This window comes from Strongylocentrotus purpuratus, unplaced genomic scaffold (genome assembly GCF_000002235.5).
Source record: "Strongylocentrotus purpuratus isolate Spur 01 unplaced genomic scaffold, Spur_5.0 spur5_scaffold_9, whole genome shotgun sequence".
Lineage (NCBI taxonomy): Eukaryota > Metazoa > Echinodermata > Echinoidea > Camarodonta > Strongylocentrotidae > Strongylocentrotus > Strongylocentrotus purpuratus.
Window position 1 is genome coordinate 18,664,329 of NW_022145615.1, and position 20,011 is coordinate 18,684,339.

General features: G+C 34.5%; 1 protein-coding gene across 2 annotated transcripts; it reads right to left on the reverse strand.

The window, feature by feature from the left end:
- Positions 1-1,317: 1,317 nt before the first annotated feature.
- Positions 1,318-13,549, reverse strand: LOC579229 (sorting nexin-24). Of its 2 annotated transcripts, XM_011671275.2 has the most exons (6): positions 13,411-13,549; positions 12,361-12,444; positions 11,337-11,441; positions 10,044-10,123; positions 6,914-6,949; positions 1,318-1,709 (listed from the first exon to the last, which is right to left on the reverse strand). In XM_011671275.2, exons 1-6 carry the CDS (start codon positions 13,471-13,473, stop codon positions 1,571-1,573), a joined length of 507 nt encoding a protein of 168 aa, XP_011669577.1. In that variant the 5' UTR covers positions 13,474-13,549; the 3' UTR covers positions 1,318-1,570. The 2 variants fall into 2 exon arrangements, with proteins under 2 accessions (XP_011669577.1, XP_784450.2); XM_779357.4 differs by lacking the exon at positions 6,914-6,949.
- Between the last annotated feature and the right edge of the window lie 6,462 nt (positions 13,550-20,011).

Below are 20,011 nucleotides of genomic sequence, written 5' to 3' on the forward strand. Positions count from 1 at the left end.
TGTTCTGAACGCGCCTTTTCAGAGCCACTACATTTCGCTATTAATTACCTAAACTGGTTATTCCCTTTAAACAGTCGTCGGTTCAGTGACGGTTAAGATGCATCTACCCTTCTCGAATTACGACTGTCCTGCCTGCATAGCATTGTATCACTTGGTCATAGCTATTTTAAGGAATCTCTGTGGTTGCACTTTTACATTATCTACTGTCACGTATGCATGGCTGTGGGTAAAACACAGGATTTGTTTAAAAATGTTCATTTCTTAAGAAATCCATTAACTGAGGAAATACAATGTGCCTCACTTACAGACAATAGTATGGCGGGGGGGGGGGGGGGGGGGTGGGTGTCCGCACACTTAACAAAGCTAAAGACTTCTCATTTGCTTTTGGATTTAAAAGAAAATGATCATCAATTCATCATGTCTATTGAATGGTAAAATCCTTTACCTAAACTCAAGATATCCCAAATGAACCCATAAAATGTTTGAAAATCTATCATCCTTCTTATTTATAACTTGTAAATAGCTACAACTATTTTGTTACATTAAGTAATAAAACTTCTTGCTATGTACATTTTAGGCTTAACTGTATCATGTCTCTTCAATAAATATTGCACAGTGATATCAACTAACTCTACGGTATATATAAAAATATAGTTTTTGTTTTACATACAATATTTTACATGATATGCATTTCTAAAGCAATAACTAACACGCACAATATTTCAAAGTTCTGCACACAACAGAGTGTTACAGATCAAAACTGAGAATGCATCTCAATGGTTAATTGCCCTAGAGACAATTGGTAAACCTTACCCTAACCCTAAAACTTTACCTAAACTTAACCCTAAACCTAATCTATAACCCTAATTACAACCTATAGTCCCATACCTAAAACTAACCCTAAACCTAATTTTAACCCTAATGCTAACCCTAAAACCAACCATAACCCTAAAGCTAACCTTAACCCTAATCCCAACCTTAAACCAAACCCTAAAGCTAACCTTAACCCTAATCCCAACCTTAAACCAAACCCTAAACCTAAATCTAAACTTAATCTATAACCCAAATTACAACCCTTAGTCCCATACTTAAAACTAACCCTAAACCTAACCTTAAATCTAATGCTAACCCTAAAACCAATCATAACCCTAAACCTTACCTTAACCCTAATCCTAAACCTAACCCTAAACCTAAATCTAAACCTAATCTATAAACCAAAGTATTAACACATAGTCCCATACCTAAAACTAACCTTATACCTAACCTTAACCCTAAACCTACACCTAACCCTAAACCTAAATCTAACCCTAACCTAAAACTAACCCTAAAACTAACCCTAAAACTAACCCTAAACCTAAACCTAATCTAAAATCCACATTGCAACCCATAGTTCCATACCTAACCCTAACCCTACATCCTAACTGTGACCAAATGGCAACCCAAATCCTAACCCTATATCTTTCACAAAAGAAAGCCATGAAATTATCACCGGAGCACTTGTTACATATAAAACATCACATTTGCAACACTGCAGAACTAATGTATTTCATGCTGTTTAGTCCATTTCCTTTTAAGATGCACTACTGGAACTTTCAGGGTCGTCATACAATCCTTGCCGCACCCCGTCAGCCAAGATATCGGGGATACCCCCCTCTGGAGGCGTCGCGTTTAGAAATGGATCACTTTCGAAAACCATGACGGGCTGGTGACTGCAAAAAGAGACAATACAAAAACTTTAGGAAACCATTCAAGTGTCACCCATGTCACCTACAGCTTGGCTTGAATTTCACATTACTGTGCTGTAGACGTATGAGATGAGTACTTTACACTTGACTGGAGGTTGTGGGTTTGATCCCCCGCACAATAGGCCTGTCTTCATCAGCTCGAGATTGCCAAATATCCAGCTATTTGAACTATCCCGATCGCAGTTAATTTGTGTCCAGTTAATTTGCATCTTAATCAGCCCAAATTTGCAATTAGCAGGATATTTGGTCGAGATAAACATCCCAAGATATCTTGGGCTAGTTTGCAAAATATCCCACTATTTGTCCGGTTCGTCCTCACCAGCCCGAAGACTCGCACTATGCATGAACGCTGAGCAAAATATCTTGAGCTAATTTCTCGTGCTCGAGTTTCAAGGTCAAGTCTCGAGCTGATGAAGACGCGATTTGTAACTTCTGGATTATTTCCCAAATCAGAAAGAGTGTAATATTTGGCGATCTCAAGCTGATGAAAACAGGCCTATTATGTCCTTGAGCAAGGCATCCTAGCTACATACATGTACAATACTTCTTTCCATCCAGGTGTTAGATGGGTACCCACAGTAGAATGGGAAGAGCACACTTGCAAAATTGCACTTGGCTAAAGTACTCCCAAGGGAGCAGAGTGTGTGCATTACTGGTATCATGTATGGAATAGCAATTGAATTCAATGACCGGGGTTATAATAAAAATGCAAAGCAATTGAATATTGTTACCATTATTATTATATTATTCTCAATCAATAATAAGAATGTGAGCTTTTGCTAAAACTGACCATTTAAACAAATGAACAAATGTTTATCATACCTTTCCTTTTCTTCAAATTTTAGCATGATAATCACAATGCCTGTTATTTGTTTTCTCTACTTCATTCTCAGATATTTGAGACAGGTTAAATAGCAAATTAAAAAAACTTTCACCTTCTTTTTGAGATCTTCAAATTTTATTTCTTTCATCTTGGAACTCAATTTGATCCCATTTTAATATATAGGCTATATCGATTTTAAAGTAGGCAGATTTGTTAATTACATGTAAAGAACTGTTGTGACATTTGTATTACTTTACACAGGCGTTTAAAACATATGTGGAAATACAAAAACTCTTTCCCTGGTACAAAGTCAAACTATAAGAACATTAGAATACATACAAATGTTTATACACAGTGAAAACATACACAACCCAAGTTTCTTTTATGAATAGATGTAGATTGTATATACAGGGTTGTAGGTAACTTTGTTACATAAACAGTAAATCTCAAACATACATACAATTTATTTTAGTATGTTGAATTGACAAGGTAAAATGTCAATGAGAAGTAAGCACACCCCCCAAAAAATGATGTTCACAGAAAGAAAAAATATGACAATATCTATTTTTTTTAAAATTAAATGCAGAGCTCTTCTTCATCGAATGCTGTAGGTAAAGTCTGCCACTAAATCACAGATACATTATCGGTTCAGCCAATTTGAAGAACCAACACCTATAGTGATTGCAAATGTTTAAAATTCACAACTTTCTTATTTTTTGTCCTATTTCATTCAAACTTTGACCAGTCTACTTCTCTGATGTTTTTACTTTCTTCTAGAGTTGTTTGCTATCAAGGTTGGATTTGCCTACAATGATGAACTTGTAATGTATATGCTCATGTTGTACAATGTGCACGTAATCATGACCATTTCATATCTCTCCATCAGAGAGTAATTAATAGAGGAGCAGGAAATCCAAACAGAATTTTGATTTATTTCCTCACATAAATATTTAATCATTGTAATAAAGCATTCATAGAGCAGCAGAAGAAGACTTTGATTTACATGTACATGAATTTCCACACTTGAAAAATGCAATCATTGTTTTAACGAACCATATTGTATCTCATATTTACATCAGAACAAACATATCCCTGTAGTTAGGAAATAAAATGAAAGTTATTCTATTATACACCTGTAGCACTGAATCCCATCGCCCATCGCCTCTTAATTAGACTCAACGTTTATGAATAAAACTTTTATTGCAGTTCAGATTTACAACTATTAATAAATAAGGGGGATAGTAAAAGTGCTCTATTTATAAACAGATAGCTAGTAAATCAGAGTAAAGGCTTAGTTGAGGGGCGATGAAGAGTGTTCCACTTCAAGCCAATACAAGTATGGCTTGTTTATCAATGAAAGTGTGATGTTTTCTAATACTTCCTGCCTTCAATCATCACTTTTCATCGATGATGCACGACAAAAGCATCACAAAAAATGAGAATGGTACAAAAAGCATAAAATAAGGATGACAAATTAATCACAACTTGGTCTACGGTGAGTTATGGTTGTGGTTTATATGTGGTGCCAAAAGTGGTGATTCCTACGCAGCACATACTAGTGGATCTTAATGAAAGAATACCATGTCGTAAATAAAACACACCCTTGACATGTGTTTATGGAGGAGACGAAGATAGGTGAGAAACTGAGCTCAAGAACAAAGCAGTATGGATGAGAAAATAAAGAGAGGGGGAGAGAGATACATGTAGATGGGCAAGCAAGAGAGAGGTGAAACAGCGCAGCCAGGCAAAATTTCGCAATGATTCAGCCAGCCGCTGAATAAGCGGGGGGGGGGGGGGGGGGGGGGGGGGGGGGGGGGGGGGGGGTAAGAGGACACTTTTTTTTTTTTTACAAACATATCAATGCAAGCGATATTTGTTTCTCACTTGCTCCATCCCATCGAAATTAGAAAATCACATCTGGGGGGTGTTTCACAAAGATCCTAAGTCAAACTTAACTCTAAGTTGGACTTAAAAATTATGGAGCGCCATTTGCAGCCTTAAAATAAAATACATTCAAAAGCAAAAATTCAAGTATTTTAGACTTTTTATAAATTCCACATCAAGAACATGAAATCTCCTTGATAATAGAAAATATGAATGATTTGAATCAACATTTTATGCCTTTAACAACAAAAAATACAAAATATTTTCATATATGCTAATTGCTTTCCATAATTGTTAAGTCCAACTTAGAGATAAGTTCAACTTAGGATAGTTGTTAAACACTCCCCAGATCTATTAGAACAGGCAAAAGGAAAGTTCCTCTATTTTTTATAATTCAAATGAAATCAAAAATGATTATGAATGATAAGAAAAAATCATTTGAAATCACACTGAATATTCTAACACTTAACCCTGGATTCCTGGGTGAATACTATACAGTATTTCTTGTAGTAGCAACCATGACACAAAAAATGCTTCTGTTTAATCAAAATGAAAGGTTTGGAGACTCTTTCAAGGTAGTCTGTCCATTTTGCAGGCTGAAAATATAAATTATGCAAATCCTATGGTAAACAAGAGATAATACCAACTAAAAACTCCTCTTTAAAGATTAGAACTAGTAATGTGGAATTATATCGACCATTAAGAACTTTAAAAATGAATTGCAAAAATAGGCCTAGAAAGTAGTTTGATTTTCAGACCCTTGTACCGCATAGTCGTACATTTTGTGTTGAGTAAAGACTTGATAAATTTAATTTTGGCCACTGATGTGTACAAATGACAATGAATCCATACTGTAGAAGTGTCGAAGTCGAGTGGTTCAAGCACTTGAATTGAGATTCGAAGGTCGTGGTTCGATCCCAAACACGGCACTAATGTCCTTTAATAAGGCTACTCCATCCGTTTGAGGTAAATAGGTACCTGGCAGGAATTAATTACTTGAAATGATTGAGTGCAAAATGGCAGCTAGGCTAAAGCCGAAGTATTAAATAATTTGTGCGCCTCAGAATAGAAATGTCTAGATAGACGGTGCTATATAAATGCCTATTATTATTATTATTGTTACTACCCTTAACAGCTAATTTTATCTATGTTATTAACAAATTTAAAAAAGCATCAAAAGCAGACCATTGTTAGACGTCCATACTTGTAAGTTACATTTTACTTCTGCAAGAACATGTCTATTTCATTCAGTGAGATGAATGTTAGTAACATGATGCAAGTTACTTATGATACAAGTAAATGAAGAATAAAACAACAGAAAGCTGCCAAATCAATGTTAGCTGCATGATGATGAATCTAAATCATGGAGCAGCTAGTTTTAGATATTTGAAAATATGAGTGTCACTCATGAGGGGAGAAGAAAACAAATAACTCAGTTGGATGAAAACAAATCAATCAGTTGGATGAATGTTAGTATTAAACATGATGCACGTTACTTTAAAGATGAAGTTGAGTTCTGGTCATGCGATTGCATTGTGAAAGAAACGGTGTGGAACCGACCAGAAAAGGTTGATCATCTAGCATATAAGAATTTGTGTGTGTTGCAAGGTTCGGGAATCATTCAAAATGATAAGAAATTTGGCCAAGTCTTGGTAAAGTTACAAACACTAGCACAGAAAGATGTATATGGGACTACACAAACACGTGGCGTAAAAAGCCGCCCCCCCCCCCCGATATTTACGATGTTACATGCATATTTAGAATATGAAGGCATTTGAAGAGCCATGCTTTTCAGGGAACATGTCTTAACTGATGTTCTTCCACACTTGCATAATAAGAATGAGTAATGCTCACAAATTATTTTTCACCTCTTCCCAGAACTCAACCTTCTCTTTAATGATTGCAATTCAAATGAAGAATAACACAACAGAATGCTGCCAAGTCAATGTTAGCTGCATGATGATGACTCTAAATCATGGAGCAGTGTTAGATATTTGAAAATAAGAGTGCTACTCATGAGGGAAAAAATAACCACTCATTCAGTTGGATGAATGTTAGTAACATGATGCAAGTTATTTATGATATCAAGTCAAATGAAGAATACCAAAAAAAAAATGCTGTCAAATCGATGTTAGCTGCATGATGATGAATCTAAATCATGGAGCAGTGTTAGATTTTGAAAATAAGAGTGCTACTCATGAGGGAGAAAAAAATGTAAGTTACATTCTACTTCTGCAAGAACATGTCTATTTCATTCAGTTGGAAGAATGTTAGTTACATGATGCAAGTCACTTATGATTTCAAGTAATATGAAAAAATTAAACAACAAAATGCTGTAGGGCAAAGGTGCAAAATCAATTTAGTAACTAAATAGCTGCATGATGATGAATCTAAATTTAGAATTTTGAAAATATGAGTGTTACTCATACTGAGGGGAGGGAAAAAAATAATAACCACTCACGTTGAAGTTTCTTTTATATCTAAATCATCCAATGAACTGTGAGGACAAATCAAAATGATTAAATACCACGTTATATATTCAAACAATAGTAGCAAAGATGTGTTAAATGCAAATTGGACATGCGGGATCGGAAGTATACCAGTTAATCATCATGATAATGACAGTTGTTCTGACAGCTTTTAATCTGATTAGTCTTGGGCTTAGTAACTAAATGGCTTTATAAAAATAATTGCAAGTGTCAAAATGATTTAATCTTTAAAATATAAACATAATAAAGCACTGACAGATTGCTCAGTTAAACTAGAAAATTGAAAAATAAGAATAACAACAACAACACAAGTTTACAAATACATTTAACAACACTAACACCAAAGAGATAAAAATACAGCATAATTTTCAACAACAAAAAATTTAGCAAGTCAAATGCTGCACATTCACATATCAAGTGTAAGTTAATGAATATGTACAACAATTTTTGTCCAAATAATACACACAAGGGAGAAAAAAACAAAAAGGCATGAAGTTTACAGGTGTACATCATGATTATGGTATTACACATGTAGTAGTCCTTTTTTTACCCGACTGCTAAGAAAGCAGAAATGCTTGTTATGAATAGCTTCTCCAGAAAACCCCCACTTGTGCAAAGAGTTCTTTTACGTCCTTCCCCCTAAATATAATTTCCTACAAATAGCCACTATATGTAGAAATGGGGAAATGGAACAAAATCATGTAATATATGCCTTGCAAAAGCCCACAGGTGGAAAAGCTGACATATTAAAGAAAATAGGGAGAGAGAGAGAGAGAGAGAGAGAGAGAGCTAAATTTAGAGTCCCAAGTTGTCTCTAAGTTGATTACAAGCTACATGTACATGTACATGTAAATCTTTTGTTTGAGTCAAGGGGTATACCTTGATAAACAAATTATAATAATGCTTTCTATTCTATTTTGATCAATTTCAAGATCTAAAATAAAATAAATTCAAAGAAATCAGAAAAAATAATACTAATACGGAAAAAAAGAAAGTAGGTCAGGATATGCTATCTTATATTCTTGCTAGTTGCTCTGCTTCTCTTAGTTTGTAGATCATGAATATGAGTTACCTTGCCCTTTGTGGGCTGTATACCCAAGAGATAGAACTGTGTTTTCTTGTTTTCTCTGATTTCTTTGAAAAATTGCATTTTAGACGGGGACTCGATTAAAAATAGAATTGAAAGCATTACAAAAATAAAAATAAAATCCCTTATATATCTATTTTCTCTCCTGTTCTCTCCAACAAAAAACAGCACGACTAGCTCCGACACTTTGTGATACACCCAATCATTGATTCTAGTCCAATTATGTGCAATCTTAGAACCGGCAAACTGTAAATTGGATAGTAATTTGAGGCCCGGCCCAGCCCTGGTTAGATTCCTTGATCTCTCAAGGGGCTGAGTTAAATACGATTAAGGGGTAGCAATCAGTCATCTATTCCTTCCCTTGTGATTTTGTGTCCACCCAGAAAAAGATTAAAAAGTTGACCATTTCTAGGTCTTAGACATTCTACTGGTTAAAAGAAGAAGAAAAGGGTTGGTGAACAATTCTGAAGAGGTATATTAAATCTAGAAGTACGAGTTGCAATGGGAAGGTTGTCCATGTATTGATTTCAGGAGTTGTTAGCTGCTGTTTTCCTCTTTAAAATAAAGGTACTATTTGCAGGCCCCAAAAAATGAAAAGGTTAAATTCCAATGGCATTTGAAAGATAATACTAATTTAGAACTTCCCTCAAAACAAAAGGGCTTGAAACTTTCTTTACCGTAAGTGGGAAAATAACGGGTTTCCTTGCATAGTTTGAATAATAGGACTCTGTTAACGTTAACATTTCAAAGATAGGACATACATGACATATTCATAATTCCTGCAAAGTTCTACAGAATTTGATGTTGGCTGCAAATGGGACATAGTACCTTTAAAAGAAGAAAAAAAGGGGGGGGGGCAATATCGTTGGTGTACAATTTTGAAGAGGTATATTTTAATTTTGAAGTGCGAGTTGCAATGAAAGGTTGTCCATGTATATTGATTTCAGGAATTCTTGGCTGCTGTTTTCCACTTTAAGACAACAAATATTTGAAAGCTTACAATGTTAGGACTAATTACACCCTGGGGAGTGTTTTACAAAGATCCGAAGTTGAACTTATCTCTAAGTTGGACTTAACAATTATGGAAAGCCGTTAGCATCCTTGTAAATATTTTGTAAAAGTTATTTTAAGAAGCATATAATGTTGATTCAGATCATTTATATTTTCTATTATCATGGGAGATGTCATGTTCTTGATGTGGAATTAATAAAAAGTCTAAGATACTTCATATTTCATTATACGGCTAGTAGGCTACAAATGGCTCTCCAAATATTTAAGTCCAACTTAGAGTTAACTTCGACTAGGAATCTTTGTGAAACACCCCCCAGGTGTAAGATCATAGAAAATAAGTACAAGTTGTAAAACAGAGAGAAATCTAGAAGAAGATAAAAAAGAACTTGAATACACAGGAATAGTAAAATCGTACAGGAAAACAAAAAACAAGAAAACACACTGATGCAACAACAATTGAACATGTTCTTTCACTTTCTCCAGAAATGGCATCTAATTGAGTAAATGATTAAATTAAGGTAGGGGCACCTTTCACACTATCAAATAGTACGCTTATTGCCATAACTTTTCACAGAACTACAAGCAGACCTATAAACATGAATGCAAACAGTGAATACTAATTTCCATTGATGTCCTTTCACTGAATACACCTTATGCTCATTGATAAAATGCTTTGGGGGGATTGGGGGGGGGGGGGGGTTGAGCATCCCTCAAAATGCAGACTCCATCACATGATTATATTATAGATGCTGGATATATGCAACAGCAGTGGAGAATAGTACACTTATCAGGCTGGTTAGAGTCTAGATCATGGAAGTGGCACAAAATAACTATATAAGAAAGAAAAAAAAAGAAAAAAAAAAAAAAAAAGAAAGAAAGAAAGAAAGGAAGAAAGAAAGAAACCTGATGGTCCATATTTCATAAGGCTACATCATTATCGAAACATGAAATATAATTCAATCAATTCAATGGATTAAATCAAAAAGACACATTTCATTACTCACTCATAGCTAACGGCTCTGAAATTCTTCACACGCAGGAATGTTAACAATGACTTAGGAATGGAGTCCTTGTCCAGTAGGCCCTATGATAAATGAGAAAATAAACAATTCTATTAAATTGAAATTAAAGAGTGTAATCATGCTGTTATTAATTATAACTCTCACAATATTACCCTGAAAGTCTTTATATAGCTAACTGTGAATCAATTTAAAATTGTGGAGTCATGCTAATGTGCTTATATAAATTTCTGTTTAACATCTCCATGCAAGTATTTCAAGCAAACCTCATGTACAATGTAGGTCAGTTCTTATACAAAATATTTAAAAAATAGTGAGAAAGGGAATGAGAAAGAGAGAGAGAGAGAGAGAGAGAGAAAGAGAGGGAGGTGAAATAGAGATGAGATAGAGAGGGAGAGAGAGAGATAATCCCTTTTCCTGGCAGACAGTAAATGAAAACAATACATATCAAATTGCACACAGAACGCAATAGGCTGTACTAAATATCAGTATTCACTGCATTCATAATCGTGATCCAATATTAAACTAATTTTACTCACTAAAATTTCACCATTTTGGCTGCATAGTTAGCAATGTTCTGACAAGTATAAATGCATGTTTTTGCTTTTGCATGAGCCTAACCCTTTTAGAATGGATGGGAGAATAACGATAATAAAAGATATATTTTGAAGTGATATTATTTGCAAAAAATCCTCTACATGTGCAAAACATGTAATTCTAAATGTGAAAATGTAATAAGTTAAAAAATTATGAACATAAAGAAGAGCGGCATTAATTACATGTAAATTGTAAAGTGGTATGCAACCTTGTGCTCCCTTTACTTGTAGCTACACATCTTCTACAGTGGCCTAATTAGGGCTGTCTTCATCAGCTCAAGATTGCCAAATATCCCGCTATTTTAACAATCCCAATTGCAAATTATCTAGTTAATTTGCATCTTCATCAGCTCGAAGTTGCAATTAGCGGGATATTGGTCGAGAAAATCATCCTAAGATATCTTGGGCTAGTTTGCAAAATATCCCGCTATTTGTCCGGTACGTCTTCACCAGCCCGAGGACTCGCACTAGCGCAAATGCTGAGCAAAATATCTCAAGCCAATATCCCGGGCTTGAGTATCAAGTTCCGAGCCGAGTCTCCAGCTGATGAAAACGCGTTTTGTAACTTCTGGATTATTTCCCAAATGAGAAAAAGCTGGCTATTTGGCAATCTCGAGCTGATGAGGACATACCTATTGATAGACAAGTTTAATTTATAATGTACATGACTGTATTCCCTCACCTGAAGGTAAGCTTCCAAGGTGACTCTCCGATGTTCCATACCTCTGGAGCTGAGCTGCCGTACTTTCTTTGGTGGAAAGTCAGGTGTGTCAAATTTCTTTTTCACCTAAGAATTGATCATAACAAATGGGAAATGCAGTGAACAGCATGAATGCAGCAAAAACAAAGAAAGATTTTAAAAAGGGCAAACAAAATTGAAGAATAAACCAACCAAATCAAAACATACAAAACACACAAAATACTCCACTCAAAAAAACAGTATAAAAAAAAAAAAAAGAAAAAAAAAAAAAAAAAAGGGATGAGCAGTCAAGCATTGGGAAGTAATGTCATATCTTGAGCATTTTTAGAAGACAGTAATGAAGCAAAATAGCTAGTTAGTTCATTTCTTTTGACAAGAAATTATGCTGGTCAAGAGACTCAAGACTTAATATGGAGTTTTACGAGTAACCCTCTTCTTTGAAAATTCTACAACAACTTAGGATAAAGGTGTAAACAATCTTCTAACATTGAAATACTAAATAATTATTCCTCCATGAAATATATCATTATGTCACTAGTGTTTATGACAAATTTGTCATCACTACAAAATAATTCTGGTATATGCAGTGTTTTTAAATTACTATACTTAACGTAACATAAAAAACCCTCCTGTTACAACTAAACTTCTAACAACTTGACATAAAGTGGTGAAGTGTGACGTCATCAAAAATCTGTTTTTAGAATTTCTCAATTTTTTTTTCATTTTCCGAAAGAGCATCAAAAATAATGTTGAAAGCCAATTGAATATATGTTAAGTATTGGCTGAGATATGACCATCTGAATAAAACGATTTCCTATAGGGTCATATCTCAGCCAATACTTAACATATTCAATTGGCTTTCGACATTTGGACATTATTTTTGATGCTCTTTCGGAAAATGAAAAAAATAATTGAGAAATTCTTTTTTTTAAAAATGATGTCACAGCTTCGGTACTCTATTGAAAGAACAGCCAGGTTTGTAATTCAGCTCTGTAATTCAACAAACCTGTTTATGAAGGGCATGGAACTCTCTGTACCTCTTGTCAACCGAATGAATTCGTCCAGATACTTTAACATTGATCTGATACACCTGTATGAAAAATAAAGCAACTTATCTATTACTTGTTTTCTGCAGCAAATTATCTAAAACTATAATATCTATCTTTAAAATCACATATTTTTGTTAATGAAATAAAAATCTGATTTCTTGAGCCATACATGTGTACATGTATAGCATATTTATTTGATTTAGAGAATGAATATGGTTTCATACATGTAACCCCCTTCAATAGCCAGGAATCTAGGATTTTTGTTTACAATTACATGAATGACAGAGCTTTGTTTACCTTGCACATGAATCATATTTACACAAAAACCTCTAATTGTGGTTTGTGATGTCAAGCATCACCAGAAGTTCATTCAAGGCTGGGGTGCTCTTTCAATTAACACTTGCATACATGTACATGTAAAAAGGAGCAGGAAGTATTGCTGAATTCTGCAACAGTCAGTGACACTTTCCACACCTTTTTTTCCAACAGTCAGCATCAAATTAATCAGCTTTTGTTGTCCACTGAAAATCAAATCCACTCAAAATCAAATATCTGCAAAACCAAGGAAATTTTCACCAACAAAACTTGTAAGTTCCATTCTTCACTTATTTGTACTATTGACAGTCTAGGCCTAGAATCTAGATCTATTGTAAATTAAACAACATTGAACATCACTCTAGCAAAGCACTGATTAGACAGTCAATGCTAAATGACGTGTGATTGTTTATCATAACATTTGAAAGTATCATAGTCTATGGCAGGTTTTACAAAATATTGCGTGAATGTACTACAGGAGAGTGATACCCGTCTTAATGCACAGCCAGGATAGTATGCTGCTATGTGTGTAGGACTAGGATTCTAGGAAATTATCCCTGCAACCAATTCTACTCGACACACGAACTAACACAATTTTTAACGCCTGGGACTGTACACAAATTTACAGTCCTCCAAAAACACCTTATTTTCAACATTTAGACTTTATAGTTTCACTAAAGACAATATCTCACCGTATAAGGCCTCTCATCATCGCTGACAACCTGCCGAAATCCTGGTATTGAGACTTGAATCATGACTAATAATTGGATGTTCACTTTAATAACATCGAGGGGATAAAAAGACGATACCCGATTCGATCAGTATCAAACGTTCGAGGTGGGGTGGTTTTTTTTTTTTTTTTTTTTTTGGGGGGGGGGGGGGGGTGCATGGGACCTTCTTTTTCCTGGTTGGGTGGGGCCTGGGAGAATGGTAATTATATCCCTTCCCCCGGAACATTAACAGATAGTTAAAGCTCGATCTAAACAAATATTCTTCCTAGTTGACTCTTCTGCATGGAGGGTTGTTGTTGTTGTTGGGTAATTGTTTATTGGCGTTCATATATACGCCATAATTATTTTTAATTTTATAAGGAAAATCAGTTATAAATAAGAAAACTGAGGATAAAGATTTGTAATGATATAATTAAAAAGTAACGCAATTTTTTTAGGAGTCTCTGGATGGTTTGCAACTTCGTGTTTCTGCTTTTTTTTTTTAAAGTTTCATCTGGTCAGCCCGGTTTCGATGGCATGGAAAAACTAGCTTTGCCCGATGTGAAACAGGCTTCTCGGCTACTCGGCGTGCGTGCGCAGTGATCTTTTAATTTTATAACGCACGGTGCCTAGACCACTCAGAAACACAGAAACACTATAAATTGAGACACATCGTACAGGGGCGCTCCTGAAACCGAATTTCCAATCCATTCAAGTAAATTGATATACAAATCTTATCACATTATCACTATTTGTAAGCAAACATTTAAGTGGGCTCTTTGTTAGTATCAATGCATAAAAATAGAACAATTGAAAAATTAACGTCTTTATTTAATATTATATATGGCCTATATAGGCCTATATATTACATACCTACATACATTATATTTCTTTATTTATTCCTCCTTTTATTCTCTTTATGAGAATCTCCTAAAGAAACGATAGGGAAAGAAGTACTTTTGGCTTATTTTACTTTACTTGTAGGTAAACTTATTAGGTCTCTTGTTTTATTTGAAGCGACCTGTTCTATGGATATATAGTAGGATGGCATATTGAGCCTTCTGTGAAAACTTGAAAAGTATTCTTTTTGTTTCTTCTATTGTTTTGGTGTCTAAATCTGATAAAAGCATTGCTCGTTCAATGATATACTTATTACAATAAAATATAAAATGTTCTTCTGTTTCACTGATGTTACAATAATCACAATATTCTGTTTCACTTAAACCCACTTTAGCCTTTTGTTGGTTCAGTTGAAGAACACCCATTCTCAATCTATGTAATATTACTTCACTGTATCTGTTTACCTTGATTGATATACATGAATGATTCTCAAATCGTTTTAAAGGTGATTCTATCGTTTTCCATCTTTCTTCCCCAATTTCTCGTACTCTTTTACTCAGTATTGATTTCAGTTCTTGTACATTAAGATCATTGTTAATTTCTATGTTTTTCTTTAATGCTCTCTTAGCAAAACTATCTACTACTTCATTCCCTACTAGTCCACAGTGAGATGGGATCCATTCTAGCGTTATGTTTATACCTCTATAATGAAGATGTGTTATTTTTATCAGTATTTCTATTACGAAATTTTCTTTTATCTGCGATTCTATTGCATTTATTGTACTCAGAGAGTCTGAAAGAATAACTATACCAACATAAATATTCAAGTTTTCAATCCAATCTAATGCCATAATAATGGCTACTTGTTCTGCCCTGTATGACGATGTGTCATTGTGTAATCGTTTCTGTTCATGAATTTTCATCGCTGGTACGTAGAAGCCTGCTGCTGCGTTGCCTCTTTTAGGATCTTTAGATCCGTCTGTGTATATATGTAGGTGTGTTTTATATCTAGTGTTTATTACTTCTAAAGATTTGGCTTTTTGATAGTGTGGGTTGTCATTCTTGCTGATTAAAGTATGTAATTCAGTGGAGATGGTGGGTGGAATGTAATGCCATGGTGGAAATGGTATTGGTCTGTTTTCTTCAACTTCATCCGATTCTTGAACTATTTTCTCGTTTAGAATTCTAAAACCAAAGGGCTTTTTTCCTTTCTTTTTTTTAAGATTTTCATACTGCCAACAGTTGATTGTACATTTTCGGACTGGGTGTTCGGGAGTAGATTTCACTTTAAAATAATATCTATTCGTCAGCATTTTTCTCCTTATATCTAGTGGTTCTTCTCCTGTTTCTTTAAGCAGGGATTGTAATGAAGTTCCAATAGGGCCACCAGTTATAATTTTTAAAGCCTGATATTGTACTGAGTTCAACGTATTCTTTACTAAGTTTGAAGCTGAATCGTATGCTTCACATCCATAGTCAAATAGTGAACGTATTAATGCTTTATATACAATAAGCATAGAGTGGGAGTCATTTCCCCATGATATACCAGTTATTTTCTTCAAAATATTCAATTTTATTTTACATCTTTTTACTATATCCTGAATATGTGGTCTCCAACTTAATTTTTTATCAAACATTAAGCCTAGGAATTTGTGCTCCTGTACAAAAGGCAAGGGTACTCCTTCAAGATTCAGTTCACATTTTTTATTACTATTTGTAAATAGAAGCGAAACTGTTTTTTCATGAGATATTGAAATTCCCCAGTATTTAAACCATTCATTTAACCGATGTAGGTATGTTTGAACTTTGTCTTGAACAAACGTTTCATTTTTACCTGATTTCCATATAGCACAGTCATCTGCAAATAATGATAAATTCACTTCCTTTTCCAATGGTATATCATGCATCATAATGTTGAATAAAATTGGGCTAAGGGCACTTCCTTGTGGTAATCCATTGGCTAGGGTAGATATTTTAGATAATGTCTGTCCATTCCTCACTTGGAAGGTTCTTTTCTGTAGTAAGTTCTGAATAAATGTATACATGTTTCCTTTCACTCCTAATTTGAGTAATTTATATAATAAACCATTGTACCACAACTTATCGTATGCCTTTGTTACATCTATAAAGCAGACTAGAGTATGTTCATGGTTCCCTAAGCTTTGCTGAATACTATTTTCAAGTAGTATAATATTATCTGTAGAGCTTCTTCCTTTTCTGAATCCGCTCTGTATGCTCGGAAAAATACTTTTATTTTCTAAATACCAATCTAGTCTTCTATAAACCATCTTTTCCAATATCTTTATAAAGATGGGAGTTAATGTTATTGGTCTATACGATGATGGTTTTTGTGGATCTTTACCTGCTTTTAGTATCGGTATCAAGATTCCGTGTTTACACTGTTGGGGGATGTTTCCACTTTCCCAAATCTTATTCATAATTTTTAACATTTTATTTTTAATCTGTACTGGTAACTTCTTGTAGATTTCATATCCAATTTTATCTTTTCCTGGTGCTGTATCTTTTTGATTTTTCAGGACTTGATTGAATTCTTGCATAGTAAATTTTTGATTCAAAGACTGATTTCTACGTTGTTCTTGATCGTCATTTACATTTTCTTGCATAATATATTCTTTAACTATATTTTCGGCTTCATTGTTTATTATTGTACTCTCACTAATATTTTCAAAATGATTAGCCATCACATTTACAACCTCTTGAGGATTTATTATTTCTTTCTCTTCGTATATTATCGATTTAATGTTTTTATTTTTCTTATTAGTCTTACTATTTTCTATTTTACGTATCATATTCCAAATGTCTGTCATTGATGTGAAACGAGTCATTTCCTTACAATAGGTGATCCAATAGTCTCGTTTTGCTTGTCTTTTGATCTTTTGTGCTTCTGCTTTCTTTATCAGGTAATCTTCTACATACTCTCCAGTTTTTCTTTTCTCTGCTAAATATCTTAGGTGATTTCTTTCTTTTATACTTTGTGAACATTCCTTGTTCCACCAGGGAACAGGATTTTGTCTTCTTTTTGATTTCACTTTTCCTAGACGTATCATTATGTTATTCAAAGTTTCTACAAATATAATGTAAGCTTCTTCTACATTATGTTCGTCTATATTTATCATCTCTTCTTCACATGCTTGTTGGAATGTTTCCCAATTAATATTAGCAAGTGACCAATTTATTTCTTCCGGATCAATCTTTGGAAGATCATTTTGATTTCCTATTTCTATCAATATAGGAAAATGATCACTTCCTAAAGTGGTAGATTCTACGTTCCAAGAAATCTTATGGGAAATATTAGGAGATGAAAAGCATAAATCTAATGCTGAACGCTTTGTCGTTCTATGGTCAATTCTTGTACCTTCCCCAAGGTTACAAATCGTAAAATCATGTTTCAACATGTATTTTTCGATTATTTTTCCATTTCCGTCGGTCTTGTCACTACCCCATAAAGTATTATGTGCGTTAAAGTCTCCTAATATAATTTTTCTTTTAGCTTCTTTTGCATTTTTTGTTATATTATCCAATATCTGTGGTGTTATCTTTTTACATGGGTTATAAAAGTTCACCACTGTGTATATACATTGATTGAAATATATATTCACCGTTTGACATTCTATGTCTTCATGTTCTGTAACTTTGTTATGTCCTAACGAATTATGGAAGTATATAGCACATCCACCTCGTATGCCTGTTTTTCTATTTCTATAAACTCCTTCATAATTATTTATATCAAAATTTTCGTTTTCTAATAGCCAAGTTTCTTGCACGCAAATTAAATGAATTATTTCTTGTCTATTATTAATGTGAAGTCTCAGTTCGTCTCCGTGACCATTTATGCCCTGCGCATTCCATTGCAGTATATTTAGGGTCACGGAGGCGAACAGACTAAAATACCAGGTCAATAACATTTTGTTCATTTAACATTTCTTTAGTGAGATTGAAAAATTTGAGAGCTGCTCCTACAATCAGGCTTATTGGATTATCTTTCTTTTGATTAAAATTTGCAAGAATATATACAATAAATGAAATTATTTCTTCATTACTGGCATTGACAACGAAGTTTTTCTCATTTTTACAAACTTCTCCTCCTTCATGAACATACTGCGTGGTTCCAGAATAATCTTGGTGTGCAGTATTTTCTTTCGTATTTCTGTTTTGTTGTCTGCCTTCGCTTTGTTTTAGTTGTTTGGGATAAGTTTTAATTTCCTTCTCAGATTCTTTTATCTGGGGTGTTTGTTTGTTTATCTGTACCGGAAAGTCTACCGCTTGTCTTTCTTGTGAAAGAGGAGCGTGTTGGATTTGGTTTGTATCCATTGCTTGATCTTGATCATTCTTCCAAACTTTGGCAGCTTGAGCATAGCTTACTTTTTTTTCTATTTTGATTCTTTGCACTTCTTTTGCTTTTTGGGCTTCTTGACATCCCAAATATGCCGCAGAGTGTTCGCCTCCACAATTTACACATTTTGGCGTTTCTTTGTGGGGACATTCGTCGAAGGAGTGCGTCTCCCCACAGCGAACACATCTGGGCTTGGATTCACATTGTGCTATTCCGTGGCCGAAACGTTGGCATTTGAAACATCTGAGTGTGGGTGGAAAGAATTGTTTAACCTTAAATAATTGGTAACAAAACGTTATTTCAGAGGGGAGGTTGGTGCGGTCAAATGATAGAATGATATTCCTAGTGGGAATTGGTTCTTTTATTTTGTCTTCTCTTCCTTGAGAACCATTTTCTTTTTGTCATTTCTTCTACTCATCATTCTTTTAACCCCCACAACTTTCTGTTTAGTCAGTTCATTTTGGATTTCTCGTTCTGTCATTTCGATGGGGATACCATATATCACTCCTTTCACCCAATTTCTCAACTCTTCCGCCTTCACGGGGATATTTCCGATGTTTTCAATTTCTTTCACACTTCTCATTTGCTTGGAGTTTTTACACTTTACCATGATTCCATTCCTTACATGCTTCACGAATTCCACTGGATTATTGCCCACCACTGCATGTATAGCTTTAGCTATCACTAGGAGATTCAGATTGTTTAGATTTTTCGTTTTGTCTATTGGGACTAAAAAGCATTTTAAGTCAGGTGGTTTGGGGGTTGAGAAAGTATCATTTTCTTTATCCGAATTCGAAGTATCGTGCATTTTAAGTGTTTCCACTTCTCTACTTTCTTTTCTTCGTCTTTTTGCTGATTGTTTTTTCCCTGGACTGACAGTCATAAAATTATCTTCTGTTTCGTTGCCTAATTGCTCCGGAGCGGAGGCCGCCATGGTTGCAGTGACGTGGCGCCACTACAAAAAGGCGGGAGTTTCAAAAAGATTCGATAGTTTTTAACAGTGTTAGTATAAACAATTTGCCCACAAAATGTCTGCTTACCTTTGTGATTCCTTCTTGCGATGTAGGTGTTCACTAGATATTCCAAATAATATGTGATATAAAGGAGATTTTCTATTGTAAATCCTGATATTTCCTAAGTGTAACAAATTTGCCTACAACAACACGATCTGCATGGAGGGAGTAGGGCAGGTTTTCCCCCTTGGATGCATCCCGGGGGATGCATATAGAGGTGGGGGAGGGGGGGGGGGGTAGGCCTTTATAGGCTCTATTCATTGATGGGAATTGTCATTAGAGACTCAAAAGGGTCGCAGGCGATTTCATTCATTTTCATGGAGAATATGATTTTTTTTTTAAAGCTCTTATCATGTGGGCCTTTATTTATTATTTT

Coding starts and splice junctions, on each gene's coding strand:
- LOC579229 (XM_011671275.2), bottom strand. CDS start 13,473: ATGATTCAAGTCTCAATACCAGGATTTCGGCAGGTTGTCAGCGATGAT. Junction 11,442..12,360: donor TCCATGCCCTTCATAAACAG/GTTTGTTGAATT, acceptor ATCAATTCTTAG/GTGAAAAAGAAATTTGACAC. Junction 10,124..11,336: donor CCTTGGAAGCTTACCTTCAG/GTGAGGGAATAC, acceptor CATTTATCATAG/GGCCTACTGGACAAGGACTC.